Genomic DNA, 23,545 nt, shown 5'->3' on the forward strand with positions numbered 1-23,545 from the left:
TAAGCTACCGGGAGGAACTTGAGCAGACATAAAATTGGATCTGTATTATCGCCCACCTGGACAATTGGAAGAAATCGACCAGGACCTGGAGGCTGAACTGAGGCAGGTATGCAAAAGCGGAAGTGTGGTGGTGATGGGGGACTTCAACTACCCTGGGATTGACTGGAGTATCAGGCACTCAAACTGCACGAGGGAGACCAAATTCCTGGAGGCCACGAGGGACTGTTTCATGGAACAGCTGGTCACGGAACCAACACGGGGAGATGTCACTCTTGACCTAATCTTCAACGGACTAGGGGGACCCGCAAAGGAGGTGGCGGTACTAGCCCCACTAGGAAACAGCGATCACAACATGATCCAGTGTAGGCTAGAAATTGGAACATCAAAGGTGAAAAGAACCACAACGACAGCACTCAACTTCAAAAAAGGGAATTATGATGCCATGAGGAAAATGGTGGGAAAGAAACTCTATGGCAACACAAGGAAGATGGAGTCTGTAGAAAAAGCCTGGACCCTACTCAAGGGCACAGTGCACGAAGCACAGAACCTGTGCGTCCCCAAGTTCAGGAAAGGGTGCCAAAAAAATAGAGCAAAAAACCCAGTTTGGATAACAAATGCAGTGAAAAAGGCGGTAAGTGATAAGAAATGGAAAAAGGAACAAACAAAGGACAACCAAAAGGAGCACAAAGAACACCAAAGGGAGTGGTTAGGAAAGCAAAAAGAGAATATGAAGAGAGACTGGCAGGGGAAGCAACAAACTTCAAATCATTCTTCAGGTACGTTAAGGGGAAGCAACCAGCAATGGAGGAAGTGGGACCCTTGGATGATGGAGATAGAAAGGGAGTGGTAAAAGAGGAAAAAGAGATAGCTGACAAGTTAAATCAGTTCTTCGCATCAGTCTTCATGAGGGAGGACACAACCAACATTCCGGAACCCGAAGAGATCGTAAATGGAGATCAGACAAGAGTAGACGTGGGTTATAGGGATAGGAGTAGAGGTAGGTTATAGAAATAGGGACCACTGATCAGGCAATGGGCCTGATGGGCCGCCGCGGGAGCAGAACGCTGGGTGAGATGGACCTCTGCTCTGCCTCAGCGGAGGCAACTTCTTATGTTCTTACCATTTTCAAGGTAAAATCTTTTAGAGTATAGTGTTCCAAGGGATCAAAAGTTGCAGATATTAAGACTAACAGAGCCAGAATGAGATCCCAAGAGGGAACTCCACTAACTTGGAACATAAGGATGCTACTGGCCAGACTTTACAGTAGATATCCTGCAAACAACGGGATGGCAACTTCAGCAGTTGGCAACTTAGATGGCAACTTTAGCTTAGATGACAACTTCAGCAGTTGGAATCTAGGTGAATGCTAGGTGGGGACTTAGGTCTATGGCCTAGAAATATCAAAGAAGAGCCAAGTTAATTTAATCATGTATTTTAATGAGAATAACTAATGGGCAGACTGGATAACCGTTCAGGTCTTTATCTGCCATCATTTACTATGTTACTTTGTTACTATGTTACAAAGGGTGAACCGATAGACACAAACTGCACTGCTCTCAAGAAACAAGAAACATCTGGTTGAAAAGAGTAATGAAGTCAGGACTTAGCTGTAGTTGATCCTGGCTCGGCTGCAGCACCGGCACTTAAATGAATGGTGGGTTCCCCAGCTATCTCCTACACCGATTCACCACTCCACTCCTGGCTCAAGTCACATATTCGAGCATCAAACTGCTTCACCCAACAAAGAAATCTCTGTTTTGCATCCTTGCTGCATCAGGGGTGACTCAAAAATCCAGAAACACCTCCCATTGCAAGACTCTCACCAGACTGCTTGCAAAAATTCCAAGGATTCATGACCACTCACTTAACCTCCATGAAAAGACTGGATCTGCTGGAAATAATGTCCCCAGGAAACAGGCCTTGACCTATCCAGCCTATATCTGTGAGCCTCCCAAGAAAACACCCTCAGAAGCTTCTGGCCAGGGACTTGGTCTTGTCCTCCGGGACTCTGACAACCTTGGTTTCTCCCAGACTCGCAACTAATTCTTCTCCGAATAATATGGAGCTCTTAAAAAGAAAACAACTGAGTTTAGCTTTGGAAACAGCGTCAGCCAACCAACTTCAAAGCCACATGGAACGCTACCGCCACACTCAGAGCCACAGACTTAGTGGAAAAACGCAACAAAACATACATAGCATTGGACAGAAAAGTAGTGCCCATCTTTAGTTTAACCAACTCCTGGTCTATTAGAGTGCAGTCGTCAGTCTCTTTATCCATAGAAACGTGAAGGCAGATAAAGGCTAAATGGCCCATTCTGTCTGCCATCCACAGCATCCACTATCTCCTCCTCTCTATAAGAGCTCCTACGTAACTATCACATGGTTTCTTTGTCTCCACCACATCTACTGAAAGATTATTCCATGCATCTACCACACTTTCTATAAAAAAGTGTTTTATCAGATTGCTCATGAGGCAATGGCACTACTTTCCTGTGCCCTCTCATTCTGGAGCTTCCTTTCAAATGAGATTTGCCTCTTGCGCATTTGTGCCAGGTAGGTATTTCAACGTCTGTATCATATCTCCCCTCTCCTGTCTTTTTTCAAAAGTATGAATATTGAGCTCTTTAAGTCTGTTCCCATATGTCTTATGATGAAGACAAACAGCAAACAAGGAATCCAACAAAACTGCAGTGAAATGTATCTTGTGCATCATCACTGCAGTTTTTTCCCTTTGTCTTATGAAGAAGACCACCAACCATTTTAGTAGCCTTCCTCCAGACCACATATGCGAGTAGGTTTGATTACCGTATTTTTTGCTCCATAAGATGCACTTTTTCCCCCCCCCCCAAAAGTGAGTGGAAATAAGGGTGCGTCTTATGCAGCAAATACCAGGTGCCCCCCCCTCCCACCCGTACCTTGAGGTAATCCTGGCAGTCCAGCGCTGAATCGTCAGGCTCCCCTGCAGGACGGCTGCCGAAATCCCCATCTTCCGTGGCAGTGAGAGGCAGGTGCAAGCCCCGATCACGCCTGCCTGGTCCTGCGCCGCTGCCAACACAAACGCACTGGGAGAGAGAATGAGCTTGCGCACTGGAAGAGAGAATCCGTTGGTGTGGAAGCAAAAATGGAAGGTGCGTCGCGTGATGGCGAGCCGTCGAGTGAGAGAATGGGAGTGGAGCGTCGGGGCTGCCTGTCCACCATCGCCCAACACGTGTACTGGTTCGACGTGTGGTGCTTCCTCCTCTTCAACCTGCTGCTTTTCGTCGTCATCTACCTGCTTCCCTGAGTGCTGGAATTTCAGGCTAGGTCTGAATTTTGGGGAGCACTCTCTCTCTAGCCAGTGGAAAGGGAAAAAGGGTAAGAAATAAACTAGCGCTTGTCTTTTTCTAGAATGAACAGTTTCTTTAGGCAACTTCCCTCTCCTCTCTGTCCACCTGCTCAATGAGATCCCTTCACCTGAGAACCCCTCCTTCATGTTTTCAGAGTGTGAATCGACAGCTCTTGTATGTCTTGTATTCTGCCCTCACTTAAGGACTACTTTGCACTAATGGCAGTATTGAAACCTACTCTCCTACTCCATTGGCGTGGTGGGGAGGGAGGAAGCTGCTGGACTGATGGGATGTTGGAGCTTCTTTTATACACCATGGCAGTGTGCTTGTATTGTTTGAACTAAATAAAAATGTAAAGGTATTAGAGATAAATAAATATTCCAGTAATAGTGCACATTGGTGGAACATGCTCAATTCCTTAACCCCTTGTAAACATGCAATTGCATGTTAACTTCAAGCCACTACAACTTAATAGGGGAAACGCCTCAGATGCTACAAAGACAGCATTGCTTTGAGACGTGAAAGAAGAGCTTATGTTGTTCAATAGCTCACTTTCAGCTTTCTATCATTGGCGAAAAAAAACCCCTTAGGTTATGCTTGAAATAACAAAAGCAGCACTTATCTTTAACTGCTACTGCTACTTTCTCTTAGAAACAATAAGCCAGTAAGCCGACGATGGCCAGCGTTTCATGATCTGTCGATCATTTCTTCAGGGCTCTACACAGAAAAGCACAAAATGTTTACAGCACGGAAAACTGCATTCATAGATATAGTGTTTGTGTATATACAAAACCTTGCCTGAAGTGCTCTCTACACATCGAGTCTGTGGGGTAAGGTGAAAAAAATAGCGCCCAGCGTTCTATTTAAAAACAGTGCAGTAAGAGCTGATCACGTCATTGCAATCATGTGGTCAGCCTTCCAGATCAATTTGCATTAGTATAGTCAGGCCAAAGTCAAAGCCTTCCACTGCTAAGGGTTATAGGCCTACTCCATCTTACCAGAGGAGTTATCCTCAAAAGTCAGCACCTTATTCAATGCTGTCTCCTAAGAAACAGCAGCAGCAACAACAGCGATGACAGCAAAAACCTCAGACTCCTGCTGCACCCAAGGCCTCTCAGTCTTTTTGAACAGAACATGAGAATTGCCGCTGCTGGGTCAGACCAGTGGTCCATCATGCCCAGCAGTCCGCTCCCGCAGCGGCCCTCTGGTCAAAGACCAGTGCCCTGACCGAGTCTATCCCTATCAGGGTACGTCCTTGTTCAGCAGGAACTTGTCTAACTTTGTCTTGAATCCCTGGAGGGTGTTTTCTTCTATGACAGACTCCGGAAGAGCGTTCCAGTTTTTCACCACTCTCTGGGTGAAGAAGAACTTCCTTTTGTTCGTATCGAATCTATCCCCTTTCAACTTTAGAGAGTGCCCTCTCGTTCTCCCCACCTTGGAGAGGGTGAACAACCTGTCTTTATCTACTAAGTCTATCCCCTTCAGTACCTTGAATGTTTCGATCATGTCCACTCTCAATCTCCTCTGTTTGAGGGAGAAGAGGCCCAGTTTCTCTAATCGCTGTACGGCAGTTCCTCCAAACCCCTAACCATCTTCGTCGCTCTTCTCTGGACCCTTTCAAGTAGTACTGTGTCCTTCTTCATGTACGGTGACCAGTGCTGTACGCAGTATTCCAGGTGAAGGCGCACCATGGCCCGATACAGCGGCATGATAACCTTCTCCGATCTGTTCGTGATCCCCTTCTTTATCATTCCTAGCATTCTGTTCGCACTTTTCGCCGCTGCCGCACATTGCGTGGACGGCTTCATCGACTTGTTGATCAGAACTCCCAAGTCCCTTTCCTGGGAGGTCTCTCCAAGTACCGCCCCGAATATCCTGTATACATGCATGAGATTTTTGTTACCGACATGCATCACTTTACACTTGTCCACATTGAACCTCATCTGCCCATTCCTTGAGCCTGATTATGCCACGTTGCAGATCTTCACAATCCCCCTGTGTCTTCACTACTCTGAATAACTTTGTATTGTCTGCAAATTTAATCACCTCACTCGTCGTACCTATGTCCAGATCATTTATAAAGATGTTGAAGAGCACGGGTCCAAGCACAGAGCCCTGCGGCACCCCACTGGTGACGCTCTTCCAGTCCAAGTATTGTCCATTCACCCCCACTCTCTGTTTCCTGTGCTCCAGCCAGTTTTTTAATCCACATGAGTATTTCACCCTCAATTCCATGGCTCGCAATTTTCCAAAGTAGTCGATCATGCGGAACCTTGTTGAACGCCTTCTGAAAGTCCAGATATACAATGTCAACCGAGTCGCCTTTGTCTATTTGCCTGTTCACTCCCTCGAAGAAGTGCAGCAAGTTTGTCAAACAAGATCTGCCTTTGCTGAAACCGGCTGGCTGGTCCTCATCAGACCGTGTTCGTCAAGGTGATCGATGATGCGGTCCTTTATCAGCGCCTCTACCATCTTTCCCGGTACCAAGGTCAGACTCACCGGTCTGTAGTTTCCCGGTTCTCCTCTCGAACCTTTTTTGAAGATTGGCATAACATTTGCCACCTTCCAGTCCTCCGGAATCTTTCCCGTTTTGATCGACAGGTTGGCTATCAGTTGAAGCAGTTCAGCTATGGTCCCTTTCATTTCCTCGGATGGATACCATCTGGTCCCGGGGATATATCGCTCTTGAGCTTTTCAATCTGCCTGCATTCCTCTTCTAAACTGACCGTCAACCCTGTCAGTTTCCCGTTTTCACTTCCAGCATACATCTTGAATGGTTCCGGTATGCTGTGTATATCCTCTTCGGTAAATATAGACGAAAAAAATGTGTTCAGTCTGTCGGCGATTGCCTTGTCTTCCTTTATCGCTCCCTTTATTCCTTGGTCATCCAACAGTCCCAGTGCTTCCTTCGCGGGTCAGTTCCCTTTAATATATCGAAAGAACGGCTTGAAGTTTTTTGCCTCCTTGGCTATTTTTTCCTCGTAGTCTCTTTTGGCCCCTTTTACCGCCTTATGGTACCTGTGTTGATGTTGTTTGTGCTTATTCCAGTTTTCGTCTGTTTTTGATCTTTTCCATTCTTTAAACGAGGTTTTTTTGTCTCTGATCGCTTCCTTAACCTTAACAGTGAGCCACGCTGGTTCTTTATTCTTTTTCCTCTTTGATCCCTTGTTGATATGTGGTATATATAGGTTTTGTGCTTCGGTGACTGTATCCTTAAAAAGAGACCAAGCTTGCTCTAGCATCTTTACAGTGTTTATCTTCTTCTTATGTTAATTATTTCTTTATTAATTTTCAATTTAAATCAAGCTTACCACTTGTACAGAAAGCAATAGTCATAGTAACAAAAAATCATAAAATAATTTAACATCCAATAAAGAAAACATTATTTAACTATTTATGCTCAAGTCCTCATACTAGATCCAAGTTTTAGATTTAGCGAAAAATTAAAGATAACAGAAATTTTTAGCAAGATGCTAAAAGCTGAAGCACTGAAAATGAGATCTCATGATTATATTAGGGTTCAAGATATTCCTCCATCCAGACGAGACATTGCTACAAAAGTTGTCAATTGAGATGGTTCAAAGAATACATATTTAACAGAACGGTACATACTATACATTTACATGGATGTCTCAAATAAAAGGAGCCCCAAGAGATGTAACCCCAGGTTTCAAAAGAAGAAATTCACGGCGACGCTTCTGTGTCTCCCTTGTAAGATCAGGAAACATCTGTACTTTACAACCAAGAAAAATTTTTTGTGTATTTTTAAAGTAAAGTCTTAATAACCATGTTTTATCTAACGGAAGCGCCACAGCTAGAATCAAGGTTGCTGGTAATGCTAAGTCTTTATCAGATGTCTCCAATAATTCTGAAACATTTAAAGTTTGTTAACCCAATTATTTTTGTTGATTAACAGAAACTTTCACTGGCAAATAATAAACACGTGAGAATGGTGGTAACATTTCTTCTGATACTTCTAGGATTTCCATTAAATATCTCTTAAGCATTTCTCTTGGATTTACCATCTCAAGTTTAGGAAAGTTAATTAACCTTAAGTTGTTACTGCGAGAGTTGTTCTCAAGCATTTCAACTTTCCTTCTCAAATTGGTGTTGTCTTTAATTAAAGTCTCTTGAAGTTGTTTAGATGTAAGTATTTCCTTTTCAATTTTCTGTATAGATGCATCTGAGTCAGACAATTCTTTTCTTAAATCTTTAAGTTCTTTTGTATGTTTTGTAATTTTTCCTTCCAGATATTGAAATTTAGGCATAGTAGACTTTACAAAACCAGCAATTAAGTCCCATAAGGAATCTAAGGTTACAACTTCTGGTTTAACCAAAGAAATTGAAGTCTGTAAGATAGTAGAGTGCTCACCATTCTGTAGGGATTCTTCAAGGCCTATCTCCTGGATATCACCCCCTTGTAAAGTTGGATTATCCTCAGGCATTTTTGTTAGAGCTCCTTGAATATGAGCCCCAACCTTTAAACCTTCTCCCAGATCTAATCTTGCCTCTGAGGGAGAAAACAGCACGAACTCCGGGGTTTCCCCACCCCTGGGAGAACTGGTAACCCGAGGTTGTGGGGGTGGCGCCCTTGCATCGGGGCTCAGCGTGACTTCGTGCCCTGGAGGAACAGCAACGGGTTCGCCTCCCTGTGTCCTCAGCGGGCCTCCATCCGACGCCCGAGAGACCTCCTGCACTCGCCTCAAAAGCCGTTCAATGTTGCCAAGAGAGGGAACCTCGGGACGCCGTGAGACAGCAGCAGTGTTCCGTCCTCTTCTCTTAGGCATGCTTGTGAGTATCCGCGAAACCCTTTCGGGGTTCAAAACTAAGAAATTTCTTAAATTGTGAACAAGCCCAACGCGAGCAGCTCAGCGCGTTTAGCTTGAAGCAGCCATCTTGGATCGTTTATCTTCTTCTTAATCTTCTTCCCCACCATGCGTTTCATCCCTTCATAATTCCCTTTTCGGAAGTGGCCATCGCCGTCGATGTTTTGTCCCTATTTCCAGGTTAAAGCGGATCATATTGTGATCACTGTTTCCCAGTGTCCCTTCTACTTCTACATCCTGTGCCGGTCCTTGCAGCCCATTTAGAATTAAGTCCAGAATTGCATTTCCTCTCGTGTTTTCCTTGAGAAGTTGTTCCAGGAAGCAATCGCCTACAGTTTCCAGGAACTTTGTCTCTCTGGCACAGCCGGAGGTGCCGAGGTTCCATTCTAACCCTGGATAGTTGAAGTCGCCCATGATAACTGCATTGCCTCCTTTGCAGTTGCGTTTGATCTCATCCGTCATTTCTTCATCAATTTCTTCCAACTGCTCTGGGGGTCGGTAGTAGATGCCTATCTTCATTTCCGGTCCATTTGTTCTTAGAATTTTGACCCATAGAGACTGTAACCTATCTGTCTGTTGTGGCATATTCTCTCCAGTAGATTCAATTCCCTCTTTGACATATATGTCAGTGCCTCCTCCTTTTTGTATCAAGGTAGCACTGTGTCCCAGACGTTTTCATCAGTCCACCATGTTTCTGTGATGTCGATGATGTCAATGTTATCCTTTGGTGCCACAGCTTCTAATTCACCCATCTTATTTCTAAGGCTCCTTGCATTCATGTACATACACTTGAGTTTGCAGCCTGTTCCCTTCTTGTGTGTCCTTCCCTCTTATCTTGTCTCTGATCTGGCGAGTCTTCCCCTACTTCTTCCTGCACGGTATCCTCCAGGTATACCGGTTCCCGAATCATCGACTCTCTCTCTCGGTCGACTGTCGGCTTTCCCCTTCTTCCTAGTTTAAAAGCTTCTCAGCTTCTCTCTTGATATTGCTTGCAAGTAGCCTCGTTCCGTCTCTGCTGAGATGGAGTCCGTCCTTCCTGTATAGCTTGCTCTTCCCCCAGAATGTCATCCAGTTGGTCCTCTCCTCTCCCCATTGGTGGTCGTCTCCATCATTTTTACCAACGATGGGAGCTCATGACATCTGACCTCTGGGTCCTCACAATCATCAGGGAAGGTACCCTCTTCACTTCATCCAGGTTCCACCAGATCTTCCCTCAAGAGGGTATCCTTCCAATCCATCCCAGACCACCCTTCTTCAGGAAGTTCAAGCTCTGCTTCATCTCCATGTCATCGAGAAAGTTCCTCTGGAACAGCAGAGCATGGGGTTTTACTCCCATTACTTCCTTGTCCACAAGAAGACGGGAGATATGCAACCTATCCTGGATCTCAGAGCTCTCAACAAATTTCTTGTCAGAGAAAAATTTTGGATGCTATCTCTAGCATCCTTGTATCCCCTTCTAGATCACAATGATTGGTTATGCTCTCTGGATCTCAAAGAGGCTTACGGTCACATTCCCATTCACCTAGCCTCTCACAAGTTTCTCAGATTTCAGGTGGGAAATCATCATTTTCAATACAGAATGCTACCCTTCGGCCTGTCATCATCTCCCAGAGTTTACACCAAGTGCCTAGTGGTAGTAGCAGCAGCAGCTCTGCGCAGCCATGGTCTTCAGGTTTTTCCATACCTGGATGATTGGCTCATCAAAGATTCATCATCTCAGGGGGTTATTGTAGCGACCCGACGGATGTTTGGTTCCTCCAAAGTTTAGGATTCGAAATCAACTTTCCAAAATCTCAGCTACAGCCCTCTCAGAATTTAAAGTTCATTGGAGCTGTACTGGACACTGTGCAATTCAGAGCATTCCTTCCTCAAAAACGTCAGGATGCTCTCATTCATCTTTGTCAAAAAGTATCATCCCTCACTTCACTCTCAGCGAGGCACATGATGGTTCTGCTAGGTCACATGGCCTCTACAGTTCACATAGAAACATAGAAGCAGAAGATGACGGCAGATAAGGGCCATAGCCCATCAGGTCTACCCACTCTACTGACCCAACCCAAGTCTACTATCCTAGGGAACCCACTCTTGGTGACAGGGTCCCTTGGCTTAACCCTCTAAGGGGTCCCACATGGGCATCCCATTTGCTCTTAAATTCTTGCACGCTGTTTGCCTCGATCACCTGCACCGGGAGCTCATTCCAAGGATCAACCACTCTCTCGGTGAAGAAATATTTCCTGGTGTAGCCATGAAATTTCCCGCCCCTGAGTTTGAGCTGATGCCCTCTTGTGGCTGAGGGTCCTTTGAGAAAGAGAATTTCTTCTTCCATCTCGATATGGCCGGTAATATACTTAAACGTCTCGATCATGTCTCCTCTCTCCCTACGTTCCTCGAGTGAATACAGCCGCAAAATTTTCAGCCTTTCCTCGTACAATAGATCCTTGAGCCCCGAGACCATCCTGGTGGCCATCCGTTGCACCGACTCTACTCTCAGCACATCTTTTCAGTAGTGTGGCCTCCAGAATTGCACACAGTATTCCAAATGAGGCCTCACCATGGTTCTGTATAATAGCATTATGACTTCAGGCTTCCGGCTGACGAAACTCCTGCGGATGCAACCTAACAACTGTCTTGCCTTAGATGAAGCCTTCTCCACATGATCAGCAGTTTTCATGTCTGCGCTGATGATCACTCCCAAGTCTCATTCTGTTGAAGTTCTAGCTAAGGTCTCACCATTCAAGGTGTAAGTTCTGCACAGATTTCTGCTGCCGAGGTGCATGATCTTGCATTTTTTAGCATTGAAGCCCAGCTGCCAGGTCAAGGACCAAAGCTCCAACAAATGTAGGTCCTATGTCATACTATCGGGTGAATTGCCATCTCTCACTATATTGCATAGTTTGGCGTCGTCAGCGAATAACGTTACCTTACCTTGAAGCCCCTGAGTAAGGTCACCTATAAATATGTTGAAAAGGAGCGGGCCCAAGACTGAGCCCTGCGGTACTTCACTGGTCACCTCCGATGTTTTAGAGAGGGTACCGTTAACTACCACCCTCTGAAGTCTGTCACTCAGCCAGTCATTGACCCATGTAGTTAGTGTTTCTCCCAGCCCCATTGATCAATCCCCGAAAGCTGCCACAATCGAGTCTCTTCAATTAAAATGCAATTCAAATAACCAACTTAATTTTCTTTTATTATACGTTCCACCACCTACAGATTTAAATAAACTTTCATTACTTCAAGATATTTTATTTGACTTTTCTTCTGCAACAACCACTCCATTTATTCTAGGTGACTTTAATATCCATTTTGACGACCCCACCAATTTGAATACTAAAGATCTACTTAATATCCTAACATCCCTCAATATACACCCACAAATAACAGTTCCTACCCACATAGCTAATCACACATTAGACATGATCTTTGTACCATTGTCCCAAAAGCCTAACATCTCAGATCTGTCGGTCGTGCCCGTCCCCTGGTCTGATCATCATTTCATAACTTTTACTTTCACTTGTTCTAAACTTAATCTTTCACATCTAATTCCTAAAACTAAAACCATTACTTTTAGAGACTTTAATAACCTCGACAACAAAGATATATCTTCAATTCTTGACCCAGAAATCTTAACCGCATTCTCTGACTCCATCGAAAATCAATTGTCTGTCTGGAACTCATCTTTGACATTCCTTCTTGATAAAGTATCCCCACTAACATCAAAAACTATTTCTCATCGTAGAATTATTAATCCTTGGTACACTTCAGAGCTTCAAATGATCAAACAACAATTACGTTCTCTAGAAAGAAAATGGCGACAAAACAAAACACTCGACAATCTCCAAAAATATAGGGAAAACGTTTCATTATATAAGACCAAAATCAATCTGGCAAAGAAATCCTATTATTCCAATAAAATTGAAAAAGCAAAAAATTCTTCTATACTGTACAACATCTTAAAATCTATGGACCCAAAAAATAAATTAAACAATTCCATGCAAAAATCCTCATTAAAAGCTCAAGAACTAGCCGACGCATTCTCTCAAAAGATAAACAATATTTGCAATTCCTTTTCCCAAAACACATTAACAAACTCTAATGTTACAGTTCAATCAGAACTCATTCCGACAGCAAAATGTTCAAATTTCAAAATCCCCTCACTTCAGGATATTGAATTTTTATTTCAACAGGTTAATTTAAAAAGTTCCCGACTCGAAATAATTCCACCTTTTTATTTGAAAAAACACTTTTCACATTTTGGCCCATTCATATTATCAATCATTCAGAATAGCTTACTCACATCTACAGTCCCACCTCAATGGAAGACTGCTTCCATTACCCCTATCATCAAAAATCATAAAATCAGTATCAATGAAGTATCTAATTACCGCCCGATAGCAAATATACCATTTATTGCAAAACTAACAGAAAAACTGATTTTTAATCAACTTTCCGACTTCATCGAGAAAACAAATGCTTTACACCCCAATCAAACTGGATTCAGAAAATTCCACAACACCGAATATTCATTAATAGGCCTAACCTCGAATATCCAATACTATCTAGACCACCACAAATCTGTTATTCTTTTCTCTTTAGACATATCTGCTGCCTTTGACACCATAGATCACGATTTGCTTTTAAACAGACTTGAGGAAAAAGGAATAAATGAGAGAGTTTTAAAATGGTTTAATTCATATCTTGCTAATCGAACTTCCTTTGTTAGATTCAATAACGAAGATTCGATTTCTTATACATCAACATTTGGGATCCCGCAAGGATCCATTTTGTCCCCTTTACTATTTAACATTTTCCTTTCACCATTATTAGAGATCTGTCAGGCTATAGGCTTCATTCCATATTCATACGCAGATGACATCCAACTTATACACCCCTTGGATCCGGAAAATAACATAGAAATCTCTTCTATTAATCAAAAATTAGAGCAAATACATGTTCCGCCACTAATTTCTGACAAGTGGGATGATCAGTGACACTCAGAAAAGCACACAGACAATATCAAACATAAACAATAACACTTTATTATACTTACTAGTCGTTAAGCCCGTTACATTAACGGGTGCTAGAATTTATGTCTGTATTTTTCTTTCTGTCTCTTTCCTCCCTCCATTTCCCTGTGTAGCGCTGTCTCTGCTTTCTTCCTCAGTCTCCATTCTCGAGCTGTAACATTACTGCTTAGCTTTTTCTCCCTGCAAGCATCTCTGCTCTCTTTCTCATCCCCAGTCTCTTTGCTATTTTTCTCTTCTTGCAGGGGTCTCTGCTCTCCTTTCTCTATATGTTCCTGATTCCTGCAAACTTCTGTTTTCTCTGTATGCTCTTGATCCTGTGTTTCCCTGTAGGTATCTCTTCATTTTTTTTTTTTTATTCCTTCTTCACGTATGGTTGATTTATTAAAAGTTTTTATATTTTTCCTATTTGTTGCATGCCTGTCTCCTTGGTCGCTGTATGTTTCTCTTTTTTTGCTTTCTGTGTTTGTTTGTGTTTTTTTGCTGATTGTCTACTTGGTCGCTGTCAGTCTGTCTGTCTCATTGGCTGCTGTATGTGTTTTTTGCAGTCTAACTCCTTGGCCACTGTATGTCTGTATGGTTTATTTTCCTGAATTTATCCTTGGGCATTGTATTTTTTATTTTTTTCTGTTTGTCTCATTGGCTGTTTGTATTTTTTTTTTTTTGCTGTCTCCTTGCCCACTGTCTCTCTGTCTGTCTCCTTGGCTGCTGTATGTCTGTTTGTCATTTTTTTCCCTGTGTCTCTCTCTCTCCTTGTCCTCTGTGTTTTGTTATTTTTTCAATCTGTCTCTTTAGCCCCCTGTCCTTCTGTGAGTGTCTGTGTCTCTCTCTCCTTGTCCTCTGTGTTTTGTTATTTTTTCAATCTGTCTCTTTAGCCCCCTGTCCTTCTGTGAGTGTCTGTGTCTCTCTCTCTCCTTGTCCTCTGTGTTTTGTTATTTTTTCAATCTGTGTCTTTAGCCCCCTGTCCTTCTGTGAGTGTCTGTGTGTCTCTCTCTCCTTGTACACTGTTGTTTTTTTGTTTTTTTCAATCTCTCTTTAGCTCCTGATCCCCTCTCACTGACCCTTGCGCAACTGCATGTTATTCCGGCTGGGTTTCCATGGCAACCCTGCTCGCGGGTCTGTTAGTGTAGGGCCGTTTTGTCGGGTCTGGCGGCGCTGTGTAGCGGGAAGGCGGGGCCTCAGCACCGGCCGGGCGGCTCGCACCGCCGGCCCCCAGGAACCCGAGGCCGGCGGCGGGGGAGGCAGGGACATGCCTTGTGTGCCATGGTGCAGGAGGAACGGAGATCGTCGTTTGGCTGCGGTCCGGCTTGTGGAGGCGATCGGGTGGTGACGTATTCGCGCGCATGCGCACTCCTTAGGCCACAGACCTACAGCGCAAGGAACACGCAAATAGAAGTGCGCATGCGCGAGTTAGCCTTTTATTATATAAGATATATGAATAAAATAGCATCACCGTATCTCACGTAAACCCTCCCTTCACCATTCGGAATCCCTCAATGGATAGGCGAGTAGGACACGGGAGACTGCCCCTTTACACCTCTTTTACTGTTCTTGGAGACGTCTTGGATTCTAAGGTTAGAGGCAAGTCCCGTCTTTTATATTGGGTGAAAAGCTGGGAAAACTGCTTGCCTCTTAGTAAGACAGCTGGTACTGGTCCTTTGTTATTTGTTTTGGCAACTTCTAGGTCAAAAAGGTCAAGATAGCAGATACTTGTCACTGTCCCTTTCTTTTTGATGTATTTTCCCATCTGTCTTTACTGATGATCATCTGGTTTTACTGTCCTTTGAAGATCAATGAGGTCAGATCTCAGATAAGCAAGGTTATTGTAGAGACCATCTGGTCTTACTGTTCTTTGGAGGTCAGGAGTTCAGGTAAGCAGACTTGAGGATACATATCAGTAATATTCTGAACATGTCAGTAATATGCGGAGGCATAACAATACAAAATTGGCTTAACACAAATAAATTAGCTTTAAACATTAATAAGACCAAATCTATGCTATTCAACTGGAAAAAAGACATATCACTCTCTAAACCGTTCTATCTCAATAACATCCCAATCAATTTGGTATCCTCAGTTAAAATTCTTGGTGTACTTCTAGATGACAAATTAACCTATCACGAACATATCTCTCTCATTGTTAAAAACTGTTTCTTCAAATTACGTCAGATTAGGTCAATTGCCAAATTTCTTAGTCCATCCTCATTAAAGATACTAATCCATTCCTTTATAATATCAAAAATTGATTATTGTAATGCCCTATTTATAAACATTACACAAAAAGAAAAAAGGAGATTACAGATAATTCAGAACACGGCCATAAAACTAATTTACAACGCTAAAAAATTCGATCACGTATCCCCACTATTAATAGACGCTCACTGGCTACCAATCAGTCATAGGATTCTGTTTAAAATAATGCTTCTCATCTTTAAGACCTTGGCATCCAGTGAACCACAATTCATTTCTAGATCATTGATCCCATATAAAACTCAACGCTCTTTGCGATCATCAGATCAAAACTTACTTTCTGTACCTTCCTTGAAAATCATAGGGACTAGAAGATTAGATATGTTCACTGTGGCGGGTCCACAATGGTGGAATGCCCTTCCTCAGTACATTAGAACAGAACATGATATTGTAACATTTAAAAAACTTTTAAAAACTTATTTATTTAAAGATGCCTATAACTCTTGAAACCTTTTTACCTGTTTTAATAACACTATATAGATTGTGCTTTGGTATTTTGTACCCTTTCCTCTTGTTTTTCCCTTTCTTTCTTACCATACCCAATATTGTAACTTTTAACTCCTTTCCTCACCCCTCATGTAAGTATCAATTGTAATGTCATTGTTATTATGTTAAGTTTCTTTATCTATTTTACTTTGACTATGTACATCGCCTAGCAATTGTAATAGGCGATTCATCAAATGCTTAAATAAACTTGAAACTTGATTTCATCTTGCTCAACAGCCTGCGATGCGGGACACTATCGAAAGCGTTACTGAAGTCTAGGTATACGACGTCCACGGATTCTCCCAAGTCTAACTGTTTTGTTATCCAGTCAAAGAAGTTGATGAGATTGGATTGGCAGGACCTACCCTTGGTGAATCAGTGTTGACTGGGATCCCGTAGATTCTCCTCATCCAAGATTGCGTCTAATTTACGTTTGATTAATGTTTCCATGAGTTTGCATACTATTGATGTGAGACTCACCGGTCTGTAGTTTGCAGCCTCTGCCCTGCAACCCTTTTTGTGCAGTGGAACGACGTTAGCTGTTTTCCAGTCTATGGGGACTCTCCCGAACTTAGGGAGAGATTGAAGAGTCCTGATAGCGGTTCTGCCAGGACATCACGCAGCTCACTGAGCACCCTGGGGTGTAGATTATCCGGTCCCATGGCTTTGTTCACCTTGAGTCTTGCCAGTTCGTAGTAGACATCGCCACGTGTGAACTCGAAATTCTGAAATGGGTCTTCCACGCTGGGCCTTGCCTGCAACTGCGGACCGTGCCCCAGTGCCTCGCAGGTGAAGACCGAGCAGAAGTATTCATTCAGTAGTTCTGCTTTATCGGAATCTGATTCTGCGCAGTTCCCATCTGGTTTTCTAAGGCGTACTATCCTGTCTGTGTTCTTTTTCCTATCACTAATATACCTGAAGCTTGTCGCTTCAACATTAAATCAGTACACAAACGGCGTAGAAACAACAAACCCCAATGGTACTCCGCAGAAATCTCGCACCTCGTCAAGGAGAAGAAAAAAGCATTTATTTCCTACAAACGAACGGAGACTAGGGAAGCTAAACTAGAACATAGGGCGAGATCTGCAGCGGTCAAAATGGCAGTCAGGGAGGCCAAACTTCGAGTGGAAGAGACTCTGGCAAAGAACATGAAGAAAGGGGACAAATCCTTCTTCAGGTATATTAGTGATAGGAAAAAGAACACAGACGGGATAGTATGCCTTAGAAAACCAGATGGGAACTGCGCAGAATCAGATTCCGATAAAGCAGAACTACTGAATGAATACTTCTGCTCGGTCTTCACCTGCGAGGCACCAAGGCACGGTCCGCAGTTGCAGACAAGGCCCAGCGTGACTCCTTTTGCCAGACTTAAGAACATAAGAACATAAGCAGTGCCTCCGCCGGGTCAGACCACAGGTCCATCCTGCCCAGCAGTCCGCTCCCGCGGCGGCCCAAAACAGGTCAAGACCTGTCTGAATCATCAGAAGGGGCTCCCTTGCCACCTTGGTTTCCCATTTAAGTCCTGCCTTCCTATCGAAGTCCTAGCCCTCCGGTCTTGCACATGCACGACCAGGTTAGTTTATACTCATTACCTGATTAACTTCCTATACTTGTGTTACATCCCAGCTCCTCCCTTAGTATCCCACGATCCCTTTATCCCTCAGGAATCCATCCAATCCCTGTTTGAATCCTTGTACCGTATTCTGCCTGATCACTTCCTCCGGTAGCGCATTCCAAGTGTCCACGACCCTTTGGGTGAAAAAAAACTTCCTTGCATTTGTTTTGAACCTGTCTCCCTTCAGTTTCTCAGAATGCCCCCTCGTATTTGCTGTCCCCTTCAGTCTGAAGAATCTGTCCCTATCCACCTTCTCTTTGCCCCTCATGATCTTGAAGGTCTCTATCATATCTCCCCTGAGCCTCCTTTTCTCCAGAGAGAAGAGCCCCAGCCTATCCAGCCTCTTCACCTCAGAATTCCTTAGTGGACCCTGGCATCTCAGTGGGCGCAGGCTATTGACCCACTCTCTCAGCACATTACAGTGATTCCTTCATTGAGACGATCTCTCCACTGGTGGATGCTCTCTTCCAATCTATCCAGAGGTTTACTGTTTCAAACGCTCCTCACTACAGATTCCTCTACCTATGCTTGGGGGGCTCATCTCGATAGTCTCCGTACTCAAGGCCATTGATCCGGCACAGACCGTCGGTGTCACTTAAATTTGTTGGAACTCAGAGCGATCTTCAATGCTCTAAAAGCTTTTCTACATCTTCTTAAGCACATAAGCAGTGCCTCCGCTGGGTCAGACCAGAGGTCCATCATGCCCAGCAGTCCGCACACGCGGAGGCCTATCAGGTCCAGGACCTGTGTAATAGTCCTCTATCCGTACTCTTCTATCCCCTTTTCTTCAGAAAGTTGCCCAATCCCTTCTTGAACCCCAATACTGTAGTAGAAATGCCTTCACCGGATCAGACTTTAGGTCCATCTATTCCGACGACCCGCACATGCGGAGGCCAAGCCAGGTGCTCCCAGATGGAGACCCTGATTACCCATATCCCTCAATGTGATTTGCAAGGAGGTGTGCATCCAACTCACGCTTGAAACCCAGAATGGTAGTCTCCGTCACCACCTCCTCTGGGAGAGCATTCCAAGCGTCCCCCACTCGCTGTGTGAAATAGAAGTTCCTGACATTTGTCCTGAGCCTGCTGCCCCTCAGCCTCAGTCCATGTGTCACTTTTGACAATGTGAACAATGATGTTTCTTGATCAATTTTATCGAATCCATTCAGTATTTTAAAAGTCTCAATCATATGTCCTCGCAGTCTCCTCCTCCCGAGGGTGAACAGTCCCAGTCCTTCGAGGCGTTCTTTGTAGCTCAAATTTTCCATACCTTTTACTAGCTTCGTGGCTCGCCTCTGCACCCTTTCCAGCAGGGTTATATCCTTTTTTAGGTATGGAGACCAGTGTTGGACACAGTATTCCAAGTGTGGTCTGACCATTACTCTGTAAAGCGGCATTATAACGGCCGCCGATCTACTCGTGATCCCCTTCTTTATCATACCTAACATTCTGTTTGCTTTCTTTGCCACCGCCGCACATTGAGCCGACGGCTTCAGGTTCCTGTCTATCAGTACCCCCAGGTCCCTTTCTTGATCGGATTTGGTCAATGTTACACCTAACATTATATATTCATGTTCCTTATTTTTCTTACCCAGGTGCATCACCTTGCATTTGTCTATGTTAAACCTCATCTGCCACTTTTCCGCCCATTCCTCCAGCTGGTTTAGATCCTTCTGGAGATCTTCACTTTCTTTTTGTGACCCAACTGCCCGACATAGTTTTGTGTCATCTGCAAACTTGATTATAAAACTTGTTGTTTCCTCTTCAAGGTCATTTATGAAGATATTGAATAAGATGGGCCCAAGCACCGAGCCCTGGGGCACGCCGCTAGTCACCTTCTCCCAGTCTTCACGATCAAGTAGTCCTCATTCGTACAGACAATCAAGTTGCTATGTACTATGTCAACAAACAAGGATCTCTTCCTCTTTGCCAGGAAGCTCAGAAGATTTGGAATTGGGCAGTTCTTTACAACACTTTTCTGAAAGCGGTCTACATTCAAGGAGAGAAAAACTGTCTGGCGTACAAATTGAGTCGTTTTCTGCAATCTCACGAATGGACACTTAATTCATCCCCTCTCCATCACATTGAAGAGAAGAAATTGTTTTATTATGTAGATTTTATGATATGGTTTGTTTTTATCTATAAAAATCTTTTAAATAAATAAATAGAAGGAGGCTACATTAGTCTAGAATATAAGAACATAAGAATTGCTGCTGCTGGGTCAGACCAGTGGTCCATCATGCCCAGCAGTCCGCTCATGCGGCAGCCCTCTAGTCAAAGACCAGCACCCTAACCGAGACTAGCCCTAACAGCGCACGTTCTTGTTCAGCAGGAACTTGTCTAACTTTGTCTTGAATCCCTGGAGGGTGTTTTCCCCTTTAACAGCCTCTGGAAGAGCGTTCCAGCTTTCTGCCACTCTCTGGATGAAGAAGAACTTCCTTACGTTTGTACGGAATCTATCCCCTTTCAACTTTAGAGAGTGCCCTCTCGTTCTCCCTACCTTTGAGAGGGTGAACAACCTGTCCTTATCTACTAATTCTATCCCCTTCAGTACCTTGAATGTTTTGATCATGTCCCCTAGGGATTGCAACCAAAATTGGTCAAGTTGTGTCACTGGCTGGAGTACTGAAACTTTGCAAGCGCTTTGAAGAGACTAGAAGCATCAAAAACAAGGCTGGAAGGGGTCAGAAAAAGGTTGCAACACCTCAGATTGATAGAACGATAGTGAGAATGGCTCTACAGAATTGGAAATTAACTGCCACTGACATCAATAATTCACTGGCTGAAACATGGGGTGTTGGTTTCAGGCCAGACAGTTGGCCGGAGACTGGTGTGAATAAGAATTCCCAGGGAAAAAAAAACCCTTCCTCTATGCCAGGGGTAGGGAACTCCGGTCCTCGAGAGCCATATTCCAGTCGGGTTTCAGGATTTTCCCAATGAATATGCATTGAAAGTAGTGCATGCAAATAGATCTCATGCATATTCATTGGGGAAATCCTGAAAACCCGACTGGAATACAGCTCTCGAGGACCGGAGTTCCCTACCCCTGCTCTATGCAGTTCAGCATCGTAAATGTTTGAACTGGGCTAAAGAGCATGCCAGCTGGAAGAAGGTGGTATGGAGTGATGAGACTGAAACCTCCATATTTGGCAGTGACTGTCTGAGGACTGCTTGCCAGAGTGTACTATTGCCACCATGAAGCATCCTCTGAGTGCGATGGTGTGGGGTTACATGTCCAGAGATGATATAGGTTGATTGCAGTTGCTTAATGGAGTGATAAATTCTGACAAATATATAAATAAGATCCTTCAGCCCAAGGTCCTGCCCTCAGCCAAAGACATCTTTGGTGCCAGTTGACCATTTTCAACTGGATGGCGCCCCCATGCCACACAACTAAGAAATGCTTCACCTGGTTCAAAGAGAACAAAGTTGAATTGCTGAACTGGCCAGGAAACAGCCCAGAACTCAACCCTACTGATAACCTCTGAGCCAAATTAAAGAAAGCAGTAGCAGCAAAGCGACCATCCAACAAACATGAGCTGATAGCAGCAATAATCAACTCCAGGTTCCACATAATACCACCTATTGATCTCCAAAGATTTGTAGACAGCATGCCAAGAAGATGCGAGGCAGTAATCGAGGCTAAGGGATATCAAATGCATTACTAGTGAGACTGATGAAGTCATTAGATTACCGGACAAATTATCATTATTAGCTTGGGTAGCTTATGAACAGCATTATTTTTGTGGAATGTGCCAAATATTAGGCTAATCTTGTTAAGTAATTGCAGAGTTTCTGTTATTAGTTGATTTATGCATTAAATACAGTTATGATTTAGCCATGTTTCTTTAAAGCATAATGGCTAAAATGCTAGGTATTTCCACAATTTTGGCCACTAGTGTAAATTTAAATAAAGAAAATAGGGCAGTTGGGGATCCATTTAGATGAGGATTGCTGTAAACCTTTGTATATGTATATGTGTTATTTCATTGAGTTTTTGGTTGTGTTGACAGATTAATGTTCTTCATAAGCCACCATATGAACATCCAAAGGACCTGAAGGCTAGTGAAGGGCGATTGCGTGTGGGATATGTTAGTTCTGACTTTGGAAATCATCCAACCTCTCATCTCATGCAGTCTATCCCTGGCATGCACAATCCAGACAAGTTTGAGGTAAGAAAGCAAATAATGATCAAAATACACCCAGCATATCTGAACATAGTTCATTCTGTGATGCTCCCTGTTTTGTTGCAGGCACCTGGGCCCTGACTGCAAAATGCATCTAAAGTTAGGTGCCTTTTAATCACCTCGCTCGTCGTACCTATGTCCAGTTCGTTTATAAAGATGTCCAAGCACTGAGCCCTGCGGCACCCCACTGGTGATGTTCTTCCAGTCCGAGTATTGTCCATTTACCCCCACTCTCTGTTTCCTATCTGCTAGCCAGTTTTTAATCCACGTGAGTATTTCACCCTCTATTCCATGGCTCTCAATTTTCCGAAGAAGTCATTCATGCGGAACCTTGTTGAACGCCTTCTGAAAATCCAGATATATAATGTCGACCGGGTCACCCTTGTCTATCTGCCTGTTGACTCCCTTGAAGAAGTGCAACAAATTCGTCAAGCAAGATCGTCCTTTGCTGAAGCCATGCTGACTGGTCCTCAGATTGTATCCGTCAAGGTGATCGATGATGCGGTCTTTTATCAGTGCCTCTACCATCTTTCCCGGTACCGAGGTCAGACTCACCGGTCTGTATTTTCCCATATCTTCCCTCGAACCTTTTTTGAAGATCAGCATAACATTAGCCACTTTTCAGTCTTCCGGAATCTTTCCCGATTTGATCGACAGATTGACTATTAGTTGAAGCAGTTCAGCTATAGTCCCTTTCAGTTCCTTAATGACCCTCGGATGGATGCCATCCGGTCCCGAGGATTTGTCGCTCTTAAGTCTTTCAATCTGCCTGCATACTTCTTCTAGACTGACCATCAACCTTGTCAGTTTCCTGTCTTCACCTCCAGCATATAGTCTGTTGGGTTCCGGTATGTTGTGTATATCCTCTTTGGTAAACACAGACACAAAAAATGTGCTCAGTTTATCGGCGATGGCTTTGTCCTATTTTAGCACTCCCTTTGTTCCATGATCATCCAACAGTCCCACCGCTTCCTTCGCGGGTCGTTTCCCCTTAATATATCGAAAGAACGGCTTGAAGTTTTTGCCTCCTTGGCTATTTTTTCTTCGTAGTGTCTTTTGGCCCCTTTTACTGCTTTATGGCACCTTCGTTGATGCTGTTTGTGCTTTTTCCAGTTTTTGTCCATTTTTGACCTTTTCCATTCTTTAAACGAAGTCTTCTTGTCTCTGATTGCTTCCTTCACTACAACAGTGAGCTACACTGGTTCTTTGTTCTTTTTCCTCTTGGATCCCTTGTTGATACACGGTATATATCAATTTTGCGCCTCGGTGATTGTGCCTTTAAAAAGGGACCATGGTGCCTGCTCTAGTGTTTTAACAGCGCTTATCCTCTTCTTGATCTTCTTCTCCACCATGAGCCTCATCCCTTCGTAATTCCCTTTTCGGAAGTTAAGTGCCGTGGCCATCATTCTAGATCGATGTTTTGTCCCTGCATCCATGTTGAAGCAGATCATATTGTGATCACTGGTTCCCAGTATCCCCTCTACTTCTACATCTTGCGCCTGTCCTCGTAGTCCATTTAGAATTATATTACATTACATTAGGGACTTCTATTCCGCCTATACCTTGCAGTTCAAGGCGGATTACAAAAGAGCTAACTGGACATTTCCAGTGTGTTACAGCAGTATTGGTTGTTTTTTTTTTTTTGGTTACAAGGGAGGAGAGGTAGCTGGATTAATTCCGGAAGAACTTGCAAATTGGATGTTAAATTGACTGTACGTTACTATGTGATATAACAAATAAATTACAGTTAGAGTACAAATAAGATTACATTACATTTCAGGAATCTGAATACTTGGTTGGTGTTTTGGGGAGGAAGAGATTATTTAAGTGGAGGT

The 23,545-nt window shown here is 43.7% G+C and overlaps 1 protein-coding gene across 4 annotated transcripts in view; it reads left to right on the forward strand.

The window, feature by feature from the left end:
- Positions 1 to 23,545, forward strand: part of OGT (O-linked N-acetylglucosamine (GlcNAc) transferase) — a 569,231-nt gene that overhangs the window by 283,318 nt on the left and 262,368 nt on the right. For all 4 annotated transcript variants that reach the window (XM_033944283.1, XM_033944281.1, XM_033944282.1 and 1 more), the window contains one exon: positions 21,537 to 21,695. In XM_033944283.1, coding sequence (XP_033800174.1) covers positions 21,537 to 21,695 — 159 coding nt within the window. The remainder of the gene's footprint in view (positions 1 to 21,536; positions 21,696 to 23,545) is intronic.

The sequence above is a fragment of the Geotrypetes seraphini genome, chromosome 5 (genome assembly GCF_902459505.1).
Source record: "Geotrypetes seraphini chromosome 5, aGeoSer1.1, whole genome shotgun sequence".
NCBI lineage: Eukaryota > Metazoa > Chordata > Amphibia > Gymnophiona > Dermophiidae > Geotrypetes > Geotrypetes seraphini.